The sequence below is a fragment of the Sander lucioperca genome, chromosome 3 (assembly GCF_008315115.2).
Source record: "Sander lucioperca isolate FBNREF2018 chromosome 3, SLUC_FBN_1.2, whole genome shotgun sequence".
NCBI classification, from domain to species: domain Eukaryota; kingdom Metazoa; phylum Chordata; class Actinopteri; order Perciformes; family Percidae; genus Sander; species Sander lucioperca.
Window position 1 is genome coordinate 8,374,654 of NC_050175.1, and position 25,951 is coordinate 8,400,604.

General features: G+C 40.1%; 1 protein-coding gene across 1 annotated transcript in view; it reads left to right on the forward strand.

The window, feature by feature from the left end:
* Positions 1-25,951, forward strand: part of LOC116067214 (protein kinase C-binding protein NELL1) — a 319,826-nt gene that overhangs the window by 87,588 nt on the left and 206,287 nt on the right. Inside the window, exon 5 of the mRNA XM_031323575.2 lies at positions 19,303-19,399. Coding sequence (XP_031179435.1) covers positions 19,303-19,399 — 97 coding nt within the window. The remainder of the gene's footprint in view (positions 1-19,302; positions 19,400-25,951) is intronic.

Here is a 25,951-nt window from a genome sequence, read left to right on the forward strand (position 1 = left end):
GAAACCTCTTACTATCCTGTCCATTAAGTCACGCAACCCAAGGCTCCACTCTGTCCTTTTAACAAAATAAATCCTCTGGAGCCTCTGTTCCATCATGTACATGATTTTGCACTTTGTCTGTGCTGGTCGGGCTGCTGTCCCAAAGATTAAAGTGGAGCTTTTGAAAATCTGCTTGCCATTAAGGAAACCCCCACAAAGCTGTGTTTATCAGAGTTCAGTTTGCTAAAATATCTGCAGTGGGAGTTGTTACAGAAATGTTAACAAAAGGTCCAAAATCTAGCTTAAATAATTATTATAATAAGTAAAATGAAAAATCTAGAAACAAGCAAATGTTTGCCTCAGAGCTGTAGACTTGGGTAACAAAAGAGACTTCACTCTCTAAAGGTGGTCAGCCCTATGTTCCCACAGCTCAAAGGTCCCACAGCCCTATGTTCCCACATTTCTAAGATTAACCCCACTCTTCTACAAAAAACATCTGACTCACAGTCAAAGTCACTGACATCCAAAGCAAAAACTGCTGTTCTGTCTGCCTGCTGCTCTGTGGAAAAAAAAAAACTGCAACTCACCTGACCAGATGAAAAATGAACTTTCTGTTTTGCTGCCGCAGCATTTTACGAATATTCAATGAACAACCCTAGACATTTAGAAATAAAGATATGTATGGAATACAAAATGTTAATGCATTCTGATGCGGTGAGTGAGATGATGGCTGCAGTGTGTTCCGTCATACAGAGTCACTGACTTTTTCAGTCCTGTACCTCCTCCACCTATTATTTTCAAATGCATTTCATTGGAACATACTCAAGTTACTGTGGGTCATTTCTCACCCACTCACACACTTGAGTGCTATTACTCGCAGTATTGCCACTGTGGAGCCTAGAAAAGGTCAGACGCTTACATAACTGTAGTATGTAATTCCAATCTCCAAATTTCCCTAAAAGAATTAGTGGCAAACACCCGGAAAATACCCCCCTTAGTCACACACTCAGAGTCAGCTCTTTGTTTTGGACCTGAATAGCTAATCGCAGTAATGACATTGGCTCTGCCTGTCACTTCCAACCACGTGGTTTCCCCCTACATGCAGGAGGTTATTTCATGTGCAGACTGTCTGGTGTTTTCCTTTGGCGGCCTTTGCTGCCCTCAGCGCTGTCCAGTTCCTGCTTCCAGCTCCTTCGCCACTCCTGTGCGGATTTTTCCGGGGCTCTGTTGCATGTGAGATTTTCAGATGTGGTATAAAAGACAACCTTCAAGCGGGGTTGAGTTGAAAGTAACTGGTTTCTCCTTGTTGGCTCCTTCCTTTGGGGTGCAGCACAGAAATGGACTCGAAACCTAAGCAACCCCTCTCAAGATCTACTCACCCCCCCTTTTTCAGTTTCTTTCTCAGCCTGCCAGGTCCCTCTCCCTCAGTGGACTGTATACAGGAATTAGTTTTTAACTAAGACTACAAATACTAAAGCACCGCTAGCACCCACAGTACAAAAATACTCCACAAATTGAACAACAACACACTGAAGATTTAGCTGTACTCAGAGCCTTAGGGTTGGCCTAAACGGTACTTTTGGTCCTGAGGATGATGCTAGAGGAAAGGTCAGAGGGTCATTAAAATCAAACTGTTCACCACCTTAGGCACTTTGCTCAGCAAACGTTGTAATCTGCTAATTAGATACTGTATCGAGAGGATAACTCTGACATTTTAGCTCATAAAACATCCACAATGGAAGGGGTTCATCCTCTAGGGAGCATGTAAATATGTTAAATGCAGTCCAAAGCTCAGGAAAAAGCTTGTAACCTTTAGTCTTTCTTTGCAGATGGAATTCCTCAGTTGTCATGGAGACTGCTCTGGACAAAAATGGTATCCAGTCATTTAGCTCATGCATCCGCAGGTCATGCTTTTGCTCTGATTAGTGCACAGCCACATTCTCTGTGACAGAAACATCCAACAGAGATAATGCATTCATAAACACACAACATGCTTATAGCATTATTATTGAAACACAGAAGGGATACAGAGGACATTATTACAATTATACAAAATGACACCCTGGAGATTGCTCTGCACGTGTTCTTGTGTGTGTATTTTTTTCCAATGATTTTTTTTCCCTTTACTTAGCTTGACTACTTTCCTTAACTTAGCTACTTTGTAACAATATGTTTTGCATACTATTGTTTGCTAATTGTTTTGCTTACATCGTAGGCATTTTACAATCTGCTATGTTAATATTGTACTTAATTAGGACCATACGTTGTGATAAACAGTAATATGAGCTCCGAGTTTCCCTTTCACACATGTAGCACACAACAGGAGAATGTCCGTGTCAGATGCATTCTCACTTATTGGAAATACTCAGTTGATTCAGTGAGGGATGCCGCCTGGGTAGATTGTGCGGGATTATACCGCGTCATGGAGCCGATTCGTAATTTGATCATAAACGGTCTTTTGCCATTTCTTGAATTTGTCTGATGATTTTAGTGTTGGACTTTACTGACAGAAGTTCCAGAGTCTTGTTGTCTCTCCAGTTAGATATTTTTATTGCCGTCTTTGTTCGTTCATTTTTACCCTCAGATGTTTGTTTCCTTCCTGTTTTGCGTGTGCCGATAAAAATGTCATCAACACCCCCACTGGCTTGCTGTAAAGTATCACACTTTGGGCTCAATTAGAGATTACACAGACTTTGTACTGGGGATCTTGCAGGGTAAAGACCATTCAATGTCCAATCCAACTGATTCGGACATTAGCATTCTTACATACAGTTCTGTCGGGTAATGTCTGCATACTTTCAGGTTTGCAGTGCATGTGTAAAAGGGGCTAGAGAAACTGAAACCTTTTTGTTTTTTGCTCCTGATTGTCTGAGGCTACAGCTCCTGGTGGGTGTTACAACAACAGCTTTACTTAGGAATAAGCTGAATAACGGACTAACAATTGTGCCTCATTTACACTTTTTTGCAGTTTAGTGTCAAGTCAGAGGCTCAGAGAGGCTTTGTGTTAGTCATGCCTCACTTTACAAAGGTGGTATTTTTTATTTCCGAATTATTCAAGTTCAAGGCTTTCGAAGACTCGGATATATTGATACAGCTCCATTAGCTGAGCTGTCTGAATCACTGCAGTGACAGTTACAGAAAGTGTCACCTTGAGTGAAGCACCTGTCAGAGTAAAATATAAATATCTAGAGAGGAAATCTTATAGTACCTGTATATAAATAACCCCAAAGAAAAAACATGTGAGCAATGCAGAGGGCATATTTCTTTTGTTTGTAGCAGTGGCACAGCTCTAGGGATGGCAATGTTGGTCTGTTGGTCAATCGGCAGGTCTGTCTAGCACTTCTGTCCACACTAGAATACTGTATCTCAACAACTATTGGATGGATTGCCATCAAATTTGATAGAGACATTCATTGTTTCAAGAGGATGTACCCTACAGACTTTTCATCTAGTGGCATCATGAGCTGACATTTGTGGTTTTGAGTGAATTTTCTCTACAAGTATATGAATGAATTGGCATGACATTTGGTAGAGACACTTTTGCACCTCTCAAGATGAATTGTAACAACTTTAGATATCCCTTCACTCTCCATATAGTGCCATCATCAGGTTGAAACTTTGATTGCCCCTTAGTTTATGACCAAATACCTGCAAAACTAATGAAATTCCCATTGTTTTTAGTGTGAATTAACATGTTAGCATTGCCATTGTGAGCATGTTAACTCATAGCATTTAGCAACAACAAAAAAGTAAGAAAGTAAGAAAAATATTATATATATATATACTGTATATAATTAAAAATAATTGGTATGCTGTTTATTTTGTTAACATTTTTGTTATAACGTGAGGTGTGATAAACATTTGTTGCCTTCTTATTTCTTCTTATTTTCATGGGTCACAGTGCAGTTCTACTGTATATTGACTGAAGATTTTAGATAGTATGACTGTATATCATTAGATGAAAAAGCAAGTAAAACCTGCACCCGTTGGGCCTAACAGTAACAAGATGCCACATTTGCTGCCAATCAGACCTAATATTTCCTTTGGAAATTCGAAATATGATGTCTAATTAGACCAATTAGCACCAGATTGGTGCCAGATTGCATCATAGCCCAAAGGTTTCCACTGAACTATGTGTTTTGAAATTATCAGTGTTGATTGAGAGCGTTTTCAACCAATCAGATTGCTTGTTACTACCTGTTGAACGATGACTGATAGAGGCCAATGGACACTTGGTTCAGCCATAGTTAGAGGAGCAGATGCTTGAACAGCATGCGGACATGGTAATGAAGACGTGTTTACGTGGCCTGCATTAACCAGATGCTTGACTAACAATGTAGTCTGATCTACATTATTCATCACATTTGGCCCAAAATCATCCAAGGATACCAATATTTAAGATGTAGTCGTGGCCTAACAAGCTGCTTTTGTGGCTGAAAGAGGGGCTATTATTCACAGTCACCAACCAGTCTTTTTTTTTTTTTTTTTCAAACCTCAACTCATTGCCACATTTTTTTTACAAAGCATTCCATTTAAGTTTTGGTGTGAAGACTTGCTTTAAAAATCTCTTTTAAATGTTTTAGCTCTCCCTGTTGCCTCTTTCATCCGCTTTCTCTCTGTCTCACGGTGGTTGTGTTGAATAATGTCCTAATTAAGTCTTCCAAAAAGGCTGACTATCAGTGTTGATGGCTGTTGCAACACAGTCCGATAAAATGTTGTGAAATGGGCACAAACTGGGAACAGATAGTTTTTTTTTTTTTCTGAATACAAACTGTGTGGAGATGTTCCAGATAATGTGAAAAATGCATTAATTGTTACCATGTTATTTCAATTTTAGACTCTCTGTTTCTAGCTTTCTGATCCATCTCGAAATATGTTTCTTTTTTTTCCTATGCTGCACATATCTTTCGATTCCCACAATGCTGTTAATTTGCACACCAATGTCAGAAGGTGTGACTGATGGCTCAGTGAACCTTGCTCATTTGAAATACATTAGACCCTTTTCTCATCCTATAAAGCTTCTATAAAACATCAACATTATATATTCTGAGTGATGTCTTGTGGAGCCGATGATAGCAGACCTGTTTCACATTCGTTTGGTTTCAGTGAAGTGTGCAGTTCGACGTAGGTTATGAAATATTGCCTGTTTCATTACACACTTGGCTAATGAAGGAGGGGAGACATTGGGAGCTCTCCACCTTAAAGATCTTATAATGATTTGACTCGTACTGCTTTTGTGTCCAGCAGCCAGAAAATGACATTCTGCTTTTCTCATTAAAGAAGCCAGTGAGCTAGAAGGTACATTCTTTTTTTTAACCTGCTAAGCAGCTCATCAGGCTGGCCAAAACTATCAGGACAAGAACAAGGTTGTTAGACCGGAATGGAACATTAGAATAATAAAGTTGCAATGAAGCTTAACTTCATCTGATAATTCTGTTGTTTTCTGTCCGTCTTTCTGTCCATTGACCGTTCTCCATTTGTCTTTTTCCATCTGTAGTAGAATCAGAATCAGAGTGAGTTTTTTTGCCAAATAGGTTTTCACATAACAAGGAATTTGCCTTGGTTTTTAGTGCAAATAAACATATTAGGAGGAAATAAAAATGAATGAAGCAAAGCATTGCATCAGTCAAGGACATAAATATAGAATAGAAAAAAATGGTAATAGTTTCGTAATATATCCTAATATATGTTATACGATGTAGTGAGTTGAGCCATGCACGAAGAACTTGAAATGTTACCCCAAATGAACAATTTATGTGTAGCGTTTTAATTTCCTGTGAAGGGCAGTGCCAGTGTTGCTCAGCAGAGCAGCAAGCATTCATTATTTCATTACCTGATCATTGACGCCGCAGCTAAGAGGCGTGCTCTGCACAAAGAATGCTAATCAGTTGAAATCGGGTTAAAATTTGCCACATGATGTTTTCTGTAAACTTGACACCTTTGCCCTTGTCCTTGGCAAGCGTTGGGCTCGAGATACGGTTAGTATCTCAGACCCGAAAAGCTCTTTTTGTTTGACCGGGTGGTTCTATTGTCACAGCTTCACAGGACACAGAGAACAATGAAAGCACAGAGGAAATGATATGTGGCCCTTGGGTCTCTAATCAATGGGGCAACTTCACATTTAGATCAATGGGTGGCTGCAATTCCAGGGCAGCAGCTCATACAGGTTTGTCCCAGTAATTACTCTTCCTGCCCTAGCCAGCCTAATGAAGGAACATTTTAAATGTCAATGAGTGGTGGTGGTAAAGTATTTTTTTCCAATTGATTTTCTATAATGTGCTCCTCATGTAAGTTAGGCCACACCGACAAACCTCTACCATCAGCCTGCCATTCTGTTAATTCTCATAGTTTTCCATCAGGTTGCACTTATCACCTGAAATTGATTTGAGGGGTGAACTGGTAATTACTATGTAATTAAAGCTGGTGCTAATTAGGCCTGGGCGATATCTATTGTTTCTTACCTTTTTAAAACGAAAACAATAATATGTGTTTTTTTGCTTTCAATTGATAGCACACACAAAAGACAGACAGGACTCATGGGGAGACAGATTGGGGAATGCAATTTCATCACTAGACACACGTTCTTATGCGAATGAAGTGATATCGAATAAAAAATGCATATGGAAACAGTAAAATTCGATTGAATTTCATGGATATCGACTCAAAGTTTATACGTTCGGTCTCATCGGATTTTCCCTTGATCGATATACGGCTTATGCGATAAACGCTGATGGAAACATTATTTGCAGAATAAATAATGAATTGCGATTAAGACCGTGCGCCCAATGCGCACTGCCGAGGGTGCCGACGCAAATGTCCCTTATCATGGAACGATCGTTTACTACAGCCTGTAGTAATACGATTGATGGCCGGCCCTTTCTATTGACAAAATCCCTGCAGCCTTCAGCAGGGGGTCTAATCAGGACGTGAGTCCCGTCTATTGCGCCATACACCTGTGGCACAAGGTGCGCTCTAGAGTTAAGCAGCGAGATCTCATGCACCTCATCCACTCCAGCTAGGTATATACCTTTGCATCATCCTCGTTCGTATGGCATTGCACACGCCGTAAACACATGGTGGTCTTGCTGACCCCAAACGTTTCGCCTGTACTTTTTTTTTATTATAGCTTGATATGTCGCTATCAGCTGCCATATAAGCACTATTACAACTTCTGCAATTATTACTCATATGTAGGTAGACGGCGCAATCTATTTTGTCTAGCAAAACTTTGTTCGCACGTCAGCTTGAATGTTGTGCAATTCAGTGCAAAAATGAATGGAAACACCATAAAATGTCTCAAATCAATCCAATATCCCAATTTGACCGCAAAACAGCACAGGTTTTTATTCGCTTTAAAGATGGAATGGAATGGAAACACACTTTTACCGGCTTTATTCACACGGGTTTTTTTTAAACGAACTTCAGATAATTATTTATTATAATTAACAAGTGGATGGAAACTTAGCTAGTGTTAAAACTTGATGATTCCGCAAAACTCTGGATTTAGCTAAGTGACATTTTTTTTGAACGTTCAGTGCCAGTATGTGTCAGGTTATTTACCCTGTGATACTATATCTCAATCATTTATATTGACGGCTACAAAGAAAGACATTAGCATCATTTTAGACTGTTGTTTTCTGCAGTATATGTGAAGTATAAATAGTAGTTTACTAAAATCAAACTTCCAGAAAAAATAAGCATGTAAGATGCAGATGCTCCCATCATTAAAGAGTAACTTAACACCAGGCTTAAAAAGTTCCACTGCCCTCTCTGGCTGAAAGTGTCAAGTCTGCTTTTTTTGGCTTTGCTTTATAAAAGACTCACTGCTTCCTGCATTGGCACTAAAAATGGCCACTGGATGTCAATCTTGTAGAGAATAAGGGTACTTTACCAAAGGATGACATGCAACAAAGATCCCTTATCGCATTTAAACTGGGGTCATGGCGGTGATGGAGTATGTTGTTTTCTCTATATATTTTGTTATATTCCTGCTTTGCCTTAGCAAGGTATTACTGTCATGATCCGTGAGACAAACACTGTCAGCCTTCTGCTGCTTTTTATAGGAGCAGATTTGAGGCCGTGGTCCTCCCTAATAAACCTTCTTGTGTCTGGGGTTCACTGATGTCTTGTGTAAGGTGTGATGGAGTGTGTCATTACTGTAGCCTCCCTGCGTAGAGCTCCGTGGGGTGCAACCCACATCATGCTGGCAGACGCCCCAACTCGGGCCCCTGGTGGCAGAGAGGAGGAGACCGGAGGAGGAGGACAGGAGGGCTGCACGATATGAGGAAAATATCTAATTGCAATTATTTTGACTGATATTGCGATATGATTGACGATATTGGAGGGAATGATCACTTTTGTATCATTATTCTCATTTTCATTTAAACATATTAAAATTAAATGATTATAGTGTGATTTTTGTGCGGATCTGTACCGAGCAAATACTTTTTCTTTAGTCTGTAGGATATTGATTTGTAGGCTGGGACTCTGCAGCACCACAATATTTAATTCAGAATGGTTTGACACATATTTTGCCTTTTACAAATATTGCGCCACCCATGTGATTTGACTATTACACTAGTCAATGTTGCGGTTTCGATAACATTGCGATTAATTGTGCAGCCCTAGAGGACAGGAGGAGCTTCCTGTGACAAGGAGACTCGGGGGGCGCACACATGCATAGCATATACTTGCACACTTTACCAGCCTCTTTTTTTTGTTCCTTAGAATATATCTGCAGCTACTGTAGTCATGTTTTATCAGTAAAGGACAGGCGCTTCTATCAGATAAGGTCATTGTCGAGGTGAAGTTATTACAGATATCTGAGACAGAGAGGAAGCGGGCTTACAGTTCCTTTGGGAATTGGGTGACAAAGCCAGCTTAGACTCTTATCTTCATCTACATACTGTAGGTAAACCAGTCCTATCCCCTGCACCAAGCCGGGGGTAAAGGAATGTGGGTCATTTTATCCATTAAACATGATACAGCTGCCATCTTATTAGGATATGCTCTAGTTTCAAGCAATAGTTTCTTCTCATTTTTTCAGTGGGGATGCTCTAGTTCTTTTGTTAGTTTTACCTTTTCTCTTTTTCTGCTTTTGGGTAGTTTTGCATCACATATTGCCAAGATGTTTAAAAACATGTTAAAAATATTCCATCTTGTCCATATTTCATCCATTAGGGAATTCTAGGTCTTTTGCTTCTACTTAAGACGACAAAGACTGGATTTAACAGTGAATGGGAGTATTGAATCAAATCACAGTCCTGCCACCTCAGAGCATAATGCTGCCGTCTTTCAACCGCTGTGGGTGACAGAGCTCCAGTTTGAATGAAGCTGGTACACTTTGGTTCATTCGCAGCACTTAGGAAGCATGAGAGAGACTGACAGATGCCCTTTTAGAAGTAGATGCTGCGGTGCTGTAGTGACAGCTGCTTGAATATACAGTAGTGCTGCCACTAAAGTCAAGAAAAGACGAGAGTAAGAAAGCACGACAGCACAACATTATTCCACTTCCACCACACTAGCATCTTCACACCACTGAGGAGCAGGCCTACAACTAATGATTAGTTACATTATTATTTTGTTTTCTTGATTCTTTTTTTCTTCTTTCAAATATGTTTATTGCTTTTAGAAAAAGAACATAGAAAAATAACACAAATAAACAACAAACAGAACCTAGCACATCAGAATTTGGTCTAACCTGGTTTTATTAAATAACAAAAAAAGATGTCTTGTCAAAAGGACAAGAAGTGGACATCGGAGAGTGCAAGAAAAAGAGATGGACAATAACAAAAGGACACACATACCCATATACATATATGCACAGTGAGACACTAAAAAGCATCCGCAGCCTGCCCTTTAAAGAATCTCAGTACAGGGTCCCATATCTTATCAAAAACATCTCCTCTATCTTCATTATAGTATCTCAGTCTCTCCAAATGAAGCGTGTTGGAATGTAGACACAGAATCCATTTTCCACACAGGTAAAATCAAATTTTCTTGATTCTTGAAAATGTCAGAGAATGAGGAAACATGTTGATCAGTTTCCTAAAGGCCAAGGTGACATCTTCCCAATGCTTGTTCTGCTCAAAACACATGTACGTCTACCATACATAATCCGTTGACTATCACATAGACAAAGAAAGGCAGTAAATGCTCACAATTGAGAAGCTGGAATGTGGTCATGTAACTAATCATTTATGCTTCAAAAATGACAAATGTTTATTCAGATATCCAAGTAGTTGCCAAATCATTTTTTGTCATCAACTAAAATATGAATTGACTAATTGTCTCAGCTCTACCGAGGAGCTTTGCTGCAGCTACAGCTTGATTATGTTCCATATTACAAAACATAATGTTAAGCAGCCTGTGCATATGTAGGGAAATTGAATTTCATTGAAATGCCTTATTTATATATCTCCCCACGTCTGTATCAGCTCACATAGCAATAACAAGCCCTAATGATATCCTTGAGCTTAAAGTTTAAACTTTGCTGGCTGTTGCATTTAAGAATCAAGAGCTTGCACCCCACTGCAAATTAGACTTTGGCTAAACCTCCGTAGATGTCTTCATTCTCACAGAAATATGGCTTATCCAAAAGAAACCAAAGTCTGATGTTGCCACTTTGCCATAAAAGGAAATAATGTCCATTGTTTCAAATGGTTCCATTACACCTGCAGGGATATATCATGCTGTTGTGGCTGTTACATCTAGCCTTAATGGGATTCCATAGGGGTCCACTCTTGATGCAGATTCATTACACATATCTGTTCTGCTGCCTGCAGATGGCTGCAGGGATTTAATGAACTGAATGAGAATATTTCCACACAGTGTTGCACAGCTGTGAGCAACAAATACCCTAATTTATAGATAAATGCAGGCTGCTTTATCAACGTTCGCAACATTCATTTTTGATGCAGATTTAAATGCATCTACTGGTTGAAGAGTGCAAATAATTGGCCTTGTTCACCCAGTTGGCCTCATTTGAATAAACATTTCACTTCTCCGTCCACCTTTCCCCACCATATGCTGTGCTATGCCTACACAAACCACACAGATCGGCATGGCAAATATCAAGGTTAGGAAAATAACAAAAATATGAAAATAGAGCCCATGGTCTTTGGCGTTTTAAAAAAACGTATTGTCTTTTTTTTTCTTCTTTTTTTAAGAAAAAAAAGAAGAAAAAATAAATAAAACCTTACTAGTTCTGCACATTTTTCAAATCCGGGCTTACAAAGTGCTTCATGAAAAGGAAAACAGACGGGGGACAACACAAATGCATAGGCAACAAAAGGACAGGTTGAAAGATATATAGAAAAAAAACTCAAAATATACCTGAAATCCAGTAGTGGTTGAAAAGTCAATGCAGAAAATGTTCCTGCTACATTGACATGTTGTCTTTGTAGCAGTATCTGACATGTACAAGTGTGTACATTTGTGTGTGTATATTTGATACAATGGAAATCACCAGACACATACACTCCTAATTCTGCTCAACACTTGGATTTGCACATACTGTGAATAGCTGTAATGCTTATAAAGGGCTCTATACTGCACAACACCTTTGCCACTGCTGTCAGAGAGGTATTAATTGTAATTATGCACAAGCATTTCCCTGTGATGCCAGGCGTGTTTACTACCTCTTTTGATCTGTTCTGTAACAGCTCTAACACTGTATATCTAAAAGAGAGTTGTGGTTTATATAGTATCCCTGGTTTGGGAAGTCATTGAGCTCGGATCCCTCTACTGTAATGCATATGATTCAGTTCTGTTACAGTCATTGTACCTATGTAGGTAGACACATTTAGAAGAATAAGAGAATAATATACAGTCTGTTAGCATGAAGGAGGTGATCCGTATAGCTTTCTCTTTACAGCAGAGTGGATTCACATTCGCAAATGAGCCGGAATTTATATCCAATCTCAGCAAATGGACAGTAAGTGAGAAATAGCCCAATTATTATGACCACATTATAATTAGCAGGGCATAGTCTGTCTTCACAAAGGAAAGGTTGTCTCATAGTAATTATTGTACATTTTATTCACAATATATCCAATCTGTTTCTGTCCACATTTGTATTTGTACCCAGTGTATGGTATGTTTATTCTTGGACTGTGTACTACCCCACTCTAGATTGGTATCATAATGAATGTCTAGGCTGAGCTGGCTCAGCTGAAAGACACATGTAGCCATTTTCTGTTGTGCACCTACTGAAAAAGAAGTAACAGGCTTTCAGATTTAGTATTACAGAGCAGTCGATATTGACTAGCAGCTATATACAGCGTGCTAATCTTGACAACCCAATTTATAGCTATCCTTACTAGCTAGGCTCCTCACATGCTTGCTAATTACTTATTTGAAGAGTTGGGTCTTCAGGATTGACAGCATTGTGTCAAGAACATACATATGCTAATTTATCTTGAATGCATAGGTTTGGGACAAATTTGTGCATACATATTCACGATACTAACCATTTGTGATATTTGTGGAAGTTTTGTTTTAATATGAACATGTTATGCTCATATGGCCCCTAAAACCTTTTTTACTATGTTAATAAAACAGGTAATCTAGGTTGTATCACATTTCTTTATTCAGTATTAAAACCAAATTTCCAGGAGACAAGGTTGATGACAGATCCCAGCACCTTGACTCAAAAGCAGTAGTAAAAACCTGCAAAAAGTGCTAAATGCCATAGGATCATACTCCAGCAATAACATTATATTAGGTCCAATATGAATGCATTATTTAGAAGAACAAGAAGGGGGTCCATTAAAGACTAGCGTTGGGTATCGTTTGGATTTTTTCCGATACTGTTGCTAAAATAATACTTTTAAAATGGTGCCTTGCCTAAACGGTGCCTGAACTGATACCTTTAAAAAGATTAAAAAAAGATATATATAAAAGAGCACAAAACGGCATTTAACAAGGGCTTGTTTATTGCTAAGGCCATATGGTCAAAATTAAAGGATTTATTAAAAATGTAATAACTTATAACAACAACTTATTTCACCAGTAAATTGGTGGTAAGCGACAAAAACAACCACTAGATGGGAAAAGGGTTTGAATGCACCACGAGGCTGGCAAGGCGAGGTTCAAGTAAACATACCGTCTGTGTTGTTTTTCCAACGACAGCAGCTGCAGATTGTTACGTCTCACTGTTGGAATCCTCTACGGTGAAATACACACTTTACACCGTTTAGCTGTCAGCATTTTAAACGTGTTTAATCCAGCCGTTAGCTAATGTTACCTGCTGCCAAGTGTAGTGTTAACTAGCGTCACATGCAGCAATGTTTCTGTTGCCTCTAACATCCGTTTCGGAGCATCAGAGGGCAGCGCAGGCCTACACATATCTTGAGTTACAGTTCTTAAATGTAATATCCAATTCTTAAAAGTACTCTAAAGTTATGGTCAACAACTTTAAATAAAATCAATTTGAAAAGTTTTCAAAAGATTTGCCATCAAAAAAAATTCCATCAAACCCCAATCCCAGTTACAGTACACACACCTTTGGAGCATTTTACAGCATGCAGGACAATCTTTTTTTAGCTTTCTGTCGCGTAACCAGTAATCCCCCCACCCGCCTGTCTGACGTGACATATGTCAGCCTGTGCTTTTGGCAGAGGATAAACGGAGAGCTTTGAGAATTTTGACCCATGGTGAGGCAAAAAAAATTCAAAAGGGACTCCTGATTCCTGTCTTCATCTCTCTGGCAGAGGAAATACACATACATGACAGGAAATGTCTCAAGCTAAACTGGTGGAAAATTGGAAGTGGTCTGGAGTTTAGTGTGGCTGATAGATATTGGCAGAGCAAATAATGAAGGCTGTGATTGAGATTGTTCTCTTGAAGGAGAGCCATGAAGGCTGCCAGAGAGCTAAATATTGTTTCACTTTTGAAGAGGAAAGCTGTCCGTTTTCGAATTTTCTGACATGTTGGACATGGTTTTTATGGCATTAGTGGCTTTATTTAGTCTTTTTTATGTATTTGCTCTTATCGCTAGCTTAAAGACAAACTTGGGAAACAGCCAGCTTGGTTGGATATATGAAATCCTGTCCGCCCAAGATTAAATGTAGTTATTCAATTCAGTCAGTAAATTGGTGGAAACGGGAAGGCCTGGCAAAATAGGTGTTATGTAGTAAGATGTGGATTTATTCAGTCTCTGCTATACAGTGCTTCCACAGCTCTAGCTGGCCACAATGCAGCACTTTCCACATCTCAGGATTTTCTCTTTGCTTCAGTCTCCATTCACAGTGATTCAGAGTGATTGCCAAATAGCTTCACACCTGCCTGTTTCTTTCTTCTTTATCAAGATGTGGGTGTCTCTCTCTCTCTCTCTCTCTCTCTCTCTCTCACTCACTCACATCCACATACACGCAGACACTGATAAAGTGTAGAAGAGCAGTGTAAAAGTGGAGCAGGGCTGCCCTATTTTAAGGATGAAGTGATGAGTCTGGTTCATGTGGCTCCACTGTATCATGTATTCCCTGCAAGTCACTCCATGTCCAACACGCTTTTATTGATGTTCTTTCTACTGTGCAGTAGATGCAAAGGGATTTGGCACAGCAGAGTGCCACTGTTAATCCCAAATTAAAGTTATAATCCTTAAAGATTTCAGTCCTGGTTGATTTTAACCGGCCTATTCAATTGGCGGGCCAGCGGGCCACATTCGGCCCAGACACAACCCCTTAGTGGCCGAGCAGAACCAGATCATTTATATCATATATAACAAAGGCTATCCTTTATCACGTAAAATAGAGTATCAGTGTGTTTTCTTGCAAAATTCACTCGTGGCACACAGAGAAAAGAAACCAGACGTTGAAATATCGCCGCAGATCCTGGCCGCGGTCTGTCGGAAAAGCCCATCTACATTTCGTGGTTTTAAAATCTGACCTAACTATATTTGTAATTGAATAGCCCTGACCTAAACCCTGGTCAAGACAGCAAGTGTGGTTTAATACTACAGGTCTGAGAATTCTGGGCAGGGCTGTAGTCAAGTCCACCTTTGTCGAGTCCAAGACAAGTCCAAGACCAGGACTAGTCGAGACCGAGTCAAGACCGAGTCCAAAGAGGTTCGAATCCAAGACAAGTACAAGACCAGGACTAGTCGAGACAGAGTCCAAAATAGTTTGAGTCCAAATCAAGACCGAGAGAGAAAAAAAAGAATCCACTCATTTACCTGTTCATAATTTATGTGATGTGAGAGACAGTATATCTTCTACTTTTACTTTTGCTTTATTATTTCTAATAATCAAAAAGTGCAGAGTAACACACTATATGATCAAATTAGGCCATTTTATTTACTTAAAATATAAAATGGAAATGTTCCCGTTCTTGAACTTATTACTTGTCCTGAAGAACTCATAGTACAAAGTGTTTGCTGACATTGTGTCTGTGGCCAAAATGAAAATGATGGATACCTGATGATTGAGGTATATGATGCAGCCAGGCGTATACCAAGCGACCAATCACAATGTCTGTTCTAGATGGATTTTGAATTAAACCATACCTTTTTTTTGAATGAGCGTGCTTGATCAATGGTTTTGTTTTCAAGGAGGAAGTTACTTCAGAACAAAAAGCATATAGTGCTGGACTAGGTCAAGATCAACTAGAATATTTGGCGAGTCCAATGCCCGAGTCCGAGACAAGTCCGAGTCCAAATACCAACGAGTCAAAGACGAGTCCGAGACAACAGAAAAGCGTCTGGAGTCCAGAGTCCGGAGTCCGGACTCAAGTACTACAGCCCTGATTCTGGGGGCAGCAAACAAGATCAACTGTTTACTCATTTTGTGTTAATGAGATGTCTGTTAATAATTGGCCTTGTTCCATCAAGCCATGAGCAACCGTGTTTTCATTTTATGCTGCACATGCCACAAGTAGTTTTGGATGCAACTGTAGAGCATGGTGGTTGGTTTCAGCTCTTCATCTAACAGCTCTCTGGCTGCTCCATCCTGTTCCATTACTCTATTACTCTCCATTAAATGTTCATTCTGCATAAGTGGTAACTTGATACAGCTCTGATACGGCTGTGGGAGAGTGAACAGTTAACGTTGAGGCTGATATCAATGAGATAAAACTAAAAACAGTAATGCTGATTTACTGTCTTTTTTGTGAATCCCTCATGCATAGGGAATTGTTGAACGTTAAATGGCTATCGCTAAAAATGTCATACATATCGTCAAAAATAGTTAGATTGACACGCTTAAGGATTTTAACATTAAAGGGTCAGTTCATCCAAATTACAAAACATCTCAAAACCTGGGGAAATTAAACCAATTAAACCAGCATGGCTAGATATCACTATGATATGTGAGAAAATGTATTTTGTTTTGTTTTTTATGATGAATGTAAAATGTTGTCAACACATTCATTGCATTTATTCATTCTCTTCTATTCTTTGGGTTGTAAACTGTAGCTGTTTCTCACTGAATCCTGCACCTTGGTGATAGAAGAGCTCTGTTAATCATAATATCCAGTGACTGGTGAATATCCTCTATAATTAGATGTTGATGGCTGCAGCCTGTGGTTTCAGACCATGCAAATATGCCTGTGAGCACATCTCTATTCTAATTGGCATCGCCGCTTTCTCCAGCGTTGCCTGTGTAAAACTCCGTCTTCGCCGCTGCTAATGAGAGGGGAAGGAAAGGGGAAAGTGAGGGAAGCATAGACAGAAAGGTTGGGGGAGACGAAATAAAGTATAATCACATAACCTCCACGTTCTGCTGCAGTCTGTGGGAAATCAGACTGACACAGCATAAACAGCATTGAGGCACTGTAGCACTTAAAGTATAAATTAAGCGCAAAATGTGTGTGCACATTTTTAAATGCTATTTAGAAAATATCAATGGAAGAAATTAAACAACATTTTGAAAAATGTATGCATATACAGTAAATATCAGATCTATAGATAGATAGATAGATAGATATACTTGTATTGATCACAAAATGGGAAATTACGGTGCTACAGCAGCAACATATCAGACACACAGCACACATAATAATAAATAGGATAGAATACAATAACAAATATTCCAAAAAATGAAGATTTAAAAAAATACAAAGTGGAGAATGTACAACTATACTAAACTATAATTAGCAATGTGTGGTATTGTTGTTTTTCTTATAAAAGACTCAGATAACAACTTCAGCCAGTTGTATACTTGATTTATTCTCTCACTAGAGAAAATTGCTTTTTTTTTATAGCGTTAAAGGAAACTACCTTGTGGATGTTCTGGTTTTTTTTTTTTAGTTTGATATTTAGATTTTCCAAATTACACACCAATAAAAAGTCATGTCTCTCTTGGTCTGACAGTAATAACTTGATATTTTTGTCAAACAAATGCAGTATAGGCGCAGGCAGAGAACGATGATCTTCACTGTGAATGTCTCATTTTTATGATGGTTTAGAAATGGTAAAATGACATATCCATGTGAATTAAAGCTGCACTTCATAGTCTTTGACAACTTGACACCAGAAAACACTTTTAAAAACTCTGATATGCTTATTAAGCTCTTATATCTGACATCTTAAGACACTAATTTGATGTAACTTAGATTAAACATGCAGCAGGAACATATGGGCATCCCAATGAAATGTATTTTCTTGCCACCTGTCAAATGTAAGGCAGGTATTATGGTCATGATTGCCATGGTTTTATAGAGGGGTTGGTGAGAGCCATTAATAGTCAACCATATGTGCAGGCAAATCTAAACCAAAAGCTGACAAACCCTTTGAAACCTACAGAGCTGCAAGGGATTAGCAGCACCATCTATCTTTTCACATTACAGGGAGTCATTTCACTTTGTGTTAATAACAAAAATACTGCTTAATGGAGCTTTAAATATAAGCCAAAAGCATAAAAAATGACTGTGATGTACAGTATGTAAAGAGGATTGGTACGGTCATATATCACAACCAATCACCTGCCCAGCTGCTGGCTCTTCTGGCTGACAAATCTCCAATCTCTGAATCTCCTTCTCAGTTTTGGATACAACTCCCACCCCTAATAAGAAGTTTTATTTTGCATGACTTATTTCCTCTTCGCTGTGAAGACTCCTCAACATAGTGACTATTACCTTTTTTTGAAGTGCAGTACGATATTGTTGAAGTCATTGCTGCAATTCCTCTGTCAAAGATCAAAACAAGTACTAAATGAATGAATACCATTTCAATGAAGCTGAAATAGAGAACAAGAGAGAAATCAGCTTGCTACTCTGAGTGTGTCTCATGCAGAGATACACAGGAGGTTTTCTCCTCCTCCTACTAGTGTAAGTACAAATTATTCTTTGACATCCTCAAACAGGCCCATCGGCAACCCGTTCTCACTCCTAACTCGTAAAATACTGACGCTTGGTCAGTGGCTCTCAGCGTCGGATACCGACGCAAAATTCACCCTTTTATCGTCTGTACGGGGCACACCGGGCATAGCAGCAGCTTGACCGCAGCGCTGTAAGATGATGTAGTATTAAGAGCGACAACAGTAGCGAGTAGTATTAAAGACCAAAAATCTGCGTAAGGAGGTTGGTTGGGGTGGTTGATGGGTCAAACAACAAAGGACCTTCACCCAGGAGACTGGAGTTTGTGTCCTGTTCTTGTCTCGCGTGTCACTGAAACGTACATTCTGTAACCCCACCCACAAACTTTTCCTAAAACCTAACTTTCTCGTTCTTGTGCCGCATGTCAGTTAAACCTACGTCCCGACCCAGAGCGTCAAAAAGTGACGCCAAAAGTCCCAACCCAGAGTGTCAAAGTGACGCCAAAAGTCCAGACCCAGAGCGTCATAAAGTGAGCCAAAAGTCCCGACCTAGAGCATCATTAAGTGACGCCAACCAACCCAGAGTGTGTAAATATGATGCTAAAGGAGACTTTTTGCGTCAGTAACAAACGCCAGAGGCACCTGACCAAGCGTCGCTTTTTGGCACACTGGGAGTAAGAATGTGTTGCCATCGGAGCTCACCAGCATTGTTAAGTCCAGCTCATTGGCGGAAAAAATGGTGCTGAATGACGCTGAGGATGTTTGCCTTGCTAATGCCAAAGCCTGTTTCTGTCTGTCTGGAGTTGGGTGGTTAATCCAGCCTGCATCCCAGGTCCAGATATCAACACCGTGTTAGAGGGCCATGGCTGGCTGTCATGCTCGAGGAGAGCAGCCTTTGCTCTGCACCTACTGCTTTTCATGAAGGGAGAGGGAGCGGACATGCACGCAATCTGTCGGATTTACTAAGCTGCATTGAATCAGTGTTACTGCCGGACCAGGACAAAAAGAGAAACGTGTTTCTGTCTGTGTCGTTATCATAACCAACCGTTCTCTTCTGATTTGTTGTTGCCAGGATTTATGAGCGGGTGATAGACCCTCCTCAGATGGAGCTCACCGCAGGCAGTGGAGTGTGGCTAGGCCAGCACAGCCACAAGCATGGACTGTTCAAGGTAAGACTCCGCAGATGACACGCGCACACACACACACACACGGTTGTTCTTTAAATTCATGATCGCCTGGTATAATTGGCCAGATTTGCAATAGGCTATGTGGGGGAAGAGAACTAAGTGGAAGATACAAGAAAGAGATATTGAGGGCTCCCAGAGGAACCGCAAAAAGCTCAGCGTATGCTTTGAAACTCTTATTCCCATGCCAATTACAATGTTGTCGATTTTTAATCACTGCAAATTTTCTCAGGCTCCTGCATGTGCTCATAGCAGGGAGGGGGATGTGACTGAGGCTGAGTGTCACCAAAACATGCACATACTCTCGATATTCCCACCTCTCCCGCCCACCCACCATGCAATCAATGGGCCTTTTTTTTTGTCTATCCGACATCTATGTAATATTGATTAGCTACCAGACCCTACTGTGGTGTAAATTATTTATCCTCTCCACGCATTGACACTATCGCTGCTGCACATCAGCCCACTGTTCCTCTTCCGTCTCCCTCCTCCTCCTTCATCCCCTCTCGCATCAAGGCTTCAAGAAGCTCCTTCTTCTGGCGGAAAGCTCTGGTCTTGAAAGACACAGCTCCATCATCCAGTTCCCCACCCGCAGTCAGCTCAGTGCTCAGACTCTGTAGTCTGTAGCAGCAGAGATAGACGGTGCGGAAGCGCACAGTGTGCGAAGTGACGAAGGGAATGAGAACATTTTCCCTTCAGGTTTACACTGGGATGTGTTGGCATGTCGCCTGACAGGTGTACTTGTAAAACCTTGAATCAAAGACCTGTTGCACATTGTATCAGAAGGGCCATGTAGATCTACACCTTTTTTTCTTTTTCTTTAACGGTCACCTAATTATCTCCTTCTGCTCATGCATATTTATGGGCTAACATGTCTCATAATCTACTGCACGGGAGATATAAACTTGGTTTTAGTGTGTTTATTCCATGTGTGTGTTACGGCTGTGGCTATGACACAGTACACAGAGGATCACGACACAGACACAGAGAGAAAGGTTTAAGTGTCTTTTAATGAGTGATCAAAAAAAAGGCAACGGAGGCAAGGACAGTTGGCTGCGCTGGTGGTGGGGACAGGAGAGCAGCGGGCGAAACAGAGTGTAGTGTGTCCAAAACGCTCACAGGGATCCGAGCTGGAGGGTGGCACGGCAGAGAGGCGAGGAGCAGCAGCAAACGGCAAACAGGTATAGTAGTGTCGGTCTGAATCAAGAGAGGAAAAAAACAGATGAGTACAGAGCACGAGGAACAAAAAGAAAGGCAAAAAAAACCTTACAGGAGTAATAACGTAGTTCAACTACTGGGAGCTAAGTTACCACTTTGGCAGTTGTAAGGATCTGGCACCGAATACAGGTTCCAACCGGGCTAAATACTGCAGCCGTGATTAGGAGAATCTGCAACAGCTGAGCAGATGTGATTGAAAAATCGCCGGCAGCAGTGTAGGTAGGTTGATCGCCCGGCCACGCCCCCTTGACCTAGCTACATTCCACCGCTCCGGCAAAACAGACACACAGAGAGGGAAAAGGGGAGAGAGAAACAGACACAAACACCCCCAGGACAGCTGCCCCATGACAGTGTGCTTGTCTACCCATATCTGAAAAGGATACATTAGTGCTAGTTAATGGTTTTGGTTCCAATCAGGTTGAAATGTCTTGCTAAATAATCCTACTAGCTAGCTACCTAGCTACATTTCAGCTTGAGGCTGCTGTCTCTCTTTGCATGTTGAAATCATTTTTGTACTTTAAAAAAAGAAGAGAAGTAGGGCCCTATGATTTCCGTGATGCGGAAAACGCGGACAGAATCACGGAATCTACACATGAAAACGGAGTTCTCTTATACACGCGGAATCGCACGGAATTTGCATTTATTTTGTAGACATATTAAATAAACGATTTTCTTTTACTTCCTTCTCATTTTTCAGTTTAAAACAACAAGCGTAGAAAGGTCTCTACCTAAACCGTGGCCAAATGGCATTGTTAAACATGTTGCCTAGTAACCATACGTCCTCACGTTCACGTTGAGTGAATTTGTTGCGTGGGAAAAAAAAAATGTCGAAGCGAGTGGCTCTTGATAAGCCAACGGTGGCGAAAAAATTAAGAAACTCTCAGTTGACTGCTAAATACCAGGCTGAACAATACCCTAACGACTACTATGAGTCTGGACAACAACTGTTTTGTAAGTTTTGTCAACATACTGTTGACTGGACCCGCAAAGACACATGTAACGACCATTTGAAATCAAAAGTTCATCTCAAGAACAAAGCTAAATCCACAGCGGGCAAATCCGTCCAGGTTACCTGGACAAAATCAATAGATGCAAGGCGTGAGTTTGTGGAAGAGTTTGTTGCAATGTGTGCTGAAGCTGACATACTGCTTGAGAAAATGAAGAGGATACGTCCGTTTCTTGTTAAACATTGCAAGCAAGGAGGCGCCCTCCCAGAAAACGCCAGCAGCCTCAGGCAGACCCGCCTGCCGCGGGTCTTTGACCAGCACATGCAAAAAGTGCTGCAAGAGATCAGTGGAAAGAAAATCTTCGTTGTTGTCGACTAAACCTCTGACAACGGAGATCGCAGTGTCCTCAACACTGTTATAGGTGAGCATCCAAAGCTTTTATTTAGGTCATTTTGAATGTGCTTTGCTGAATATATTAACAGTTTAAATAAAAAAACTGAATTGTGAGTTTGTGTCACTGACTTTTTAAAGGTCAATACTGCTTAGAAGTGAAAAGAAATCAAGCAAATCTGAAAAATCCGGAAGGGCTAAAGAGAAATCCGAAAAAACGGAATTTGAAAAAATAAATAAAACGGAATTTGAAAAAAAATAAAACGGATTTCATAGGGCCCTAGAGAAGGTTTGACGAAAACTCTCTAAAACCCTGTTGTAGTCTTTTATTTTCCAGTTGTTGAATTACTTACTTAGCCTAGCATTAAGACTTGAAGCAGGGGAACAAAGCTAGCCTGGCTCACTCAACATCGAATGCCTATAATGCACCTTGTAGCTCATTTGTTAATCTGGACACAAACAGAAATGTTGTGTTGTGGCTTAACAGGGAGTTTGTGCAGTAACTTGGCAAACAGCACCCAGGCAAGTTGTGCAGGGGCCCTTTTAAAAAGAGAGACACACACACACACACACACACACACACACACACACTCAGAAGCAGAGAAACACACACACACACACACACACACACACTCAGAAGCAGAGAAACACACACACACACACACACACTCAGAAGCAGAGAAACACACACATACACACACAGACACACACACACACACACATACACACACCGACTCAAACACACACACACACACACACACACACAGACTCACACACACAGATACACACACGCACGCATGCATGACGCACGCACGTATGCACATATATATATATACACACACACACACACACACACACACACACACACACACACACACACACACACACACATACACACTCAGAAACAGAGAAACGGATCTGGACAGAGACAGAAAGAGATAAAGACAAAACATATTGTGCAACTTTACATTGCTACTTCTTTGCTAATTCCCCTCACACTTCCTCACCTTCTCCCATCTGTAACCTGCTAAAGACGAGGGGATAAACCAAGCCTACCGTACTTAAGTCTTCTCATATCAAAAGCCGAGAAGGGGGACAAGCTTGTTGGGAAACGAGAGAAAAAAGAATAAAGAGACAAGAGGCCGAAAGAAGTAACACTGCAGATGGCGATAGGAGGTGAAATAAAACTGCAGCTGCAATCTATCCCATTCAGGACTGAGGAATAGATAATGATAAGAGGAGCTAACTAGGCCTTTTAAATAAAAACATATTGAGCCCTCACAGTGGCTTGAGACACTCCTCGTCCTCGTGCCACCTCCTCCCGGGAGCCTCTCCATCTGAAGCAGCAACTGTAATAAATTATCTTTATCTAGAATCCATTGGGCCAAGGATGCTGACTCCTCAGGGACACTGCGGCTCGTTTGGAACCTGTGCTTTTGTGAAATGCGTTGTGTTTCATGCACCACAGGACAGTAATGAATCTACAACGGACAATGATGAAAAGCTTGAACATGGACATGGACATGAGAAAATTCAGAGCTTAGATCTCTCACTCAGTCTATCTTTTACTCTCCCTGTGTCTGTCTTGTGTCTCCTCTGTTCCCTGGTTGTTTAAATTAGTTTGTTTATGCTCTTGTTCACGTCTTTCTTCTTTCTATTTAAACATTGTACCATCCACAGCATAATCTTCTCCTCCATACCTAGTGTTCAAACCTTGTACCAGTAGCACAACAGTTCAGACTCGGGTTAATTACCCTACTTCTAAAAGGAGAATGGGCAAAAGCAAACTCATGGGATGAATTGGAAAAAGTCAGCATATTTCGGAATAAATTGAAACTTCTTTAAGAAGAGCAAAACTTCAAAAAATGCTGTATATTTTCCTAATGATGCTGTGAGGCTCCTTATTTGGAGTAGTACTTAAATAATGGGGTACATTAACCCCTGAATGTACTGCAGTAAGGATTTGGGCTTACTGAATATTTTGCATAAATATATTTTCATTTAATGTTTTATATTTAGCATTTTTTGCCATCCATTTCCCCTTAATAATGGCTAAGTAAGACTATACCATGTTACTCCTTTCATTTCTAAAGAAGGCACACTGTTGCCCTCCATCATTAGCTCATGGAATAAAGTCTGCACTGCCGAGATGTTATTCTAAAGTGTTCCTGCTTAATTTCAAGTTTCTATCCTCGTAATGTGAGGAAGCCTTAAAGATTATTTTTTGGGGGGCTTTTCCCTTTATTATGTAGTGGCACTGGATAGACAGGAAAGGGGAAGGAAGATGGGGGATGACACGTAGGAAAGGGCAGCAGGTTTGATTCAAACCCGCGCCGATGCAGGACTCAGCCTACATGGGGCGAACGCTCTTACTGGTTATTACTGTAGTGCACGCCTCCCTCAGATTTGAGCTTGTAAGCTACACAGTGAATGACATTTACACAAAATATTCCGTGTGCAATGTGATAGCCGGTACCCAGGACACTTGCAGCTAAAATGCACCACAAAATGTCAACTGTCACTGACTCTCATTTAAAAAAAAAGAAAGTGTGCTGCTATGTCTTAAAGAAACTCAGCTGCTTTTGATGTGCGTCGGAAAAACAAGAATTCACCAAAAGTTCTTAAGAACAAATTTGTTCTTAACCCCACTTACGCAGTTTTCATGAAGATTATGACATTCACCAATGCTTTCTTATTTGGGATTTGTTCTTAGGTAAGAACAGAATCTACGCACACTCGAGAGCACTCTTAAGCACAATTGAGAGCTGACATGTTTGCGCAAAATAAGTAGTTCTATAGCTCCGTTCTAATTTAAACTCCGTTCTGCCTTGTATCTATTGCTGACGCTACTAAATATGATGTCTCGTTTTTCTCTAACTTCTTGCAGCAGTTCCTCCACTTTATTACTAAAGTTTTTTCTTTCTTTTGGAGTCGAGGCCTCCACCGTCTTTCCCACGTCTTTTCGACATTTCTATAAGTGTGCACACGGCCCTGCCATCTCATGCCCTTTTATGGGAATTAACGGGGCGTTTACTTATGCTAAATAGTAGCAACGGGCACAAGCTTTCAAATTACAAAGACATTGGGATTCATCATTCTAAGAACACACCTGCGAACAATTCTGCTGTTTAAGAACACGTCATGAATCAGGTGTAGACTTTTCTTAGGAACTTTCTTAAGAACAAATTTAAGAAGAAACGTATTTGTTTTGCACTTTAACAAAATGGAGTGGTTGTGAAATTCAGGTAAAATTCAGCAATAGTTGAACATCTCAACTCGTTGTTTTGTGGTGCGTTTGAGTATGGAAGTAAATCTGTTTCATCGGACTTTGAAATTTAAAAGCCAATGAATTTCTAGCACTAAATATTTATGCATTGAATTTATGTATCTGAATTTTTTGCCTCTGAATATTTACTCTTAAAATTTTCAACAACTAATTTTCACCTTTATTTTTCTAAGTTCATAAATTCAGAATCAAAAATTCAACGTAAAAACATTCAATATAACAAATTTAGCTGCAAAATGTAATGTTTAAAATTCAGTGTTAACATCCTGGAACCCAAGGAAAAGCAATCGATTCTAGAATCTATATTGGGAGTTTGCCATAGTAGCAGCAGCCACAACTGGAAACTTTTTGCAATTTTGGTCTGCTATTTTGTCACTAAATTCACTTCTGAGACCTTTTTATTCAAGGAATCAACTGTGCAGAGTTCGAATGTGAGCATTTTTACAAAAATGTATGGCAAATTGCACATTTCCTCCGATGTTGTCGGACTTGAGAAGCTCTAGTCTGACGTGACAGCCAGCTGGTGGCGGCCGGGATGGAGGTTGAAAATATATTAGTTACATTGTATTTTGCAGCTGAATTTGGTATATTGAAATTTTTATGTTGAATTTTGGATTCTTAATTTATGAACTAAGAAAAATATTAAAAATTAGTTGTTGAAAATTTGAAGAGTAAAATTTAGAGGCAAAAAATTCA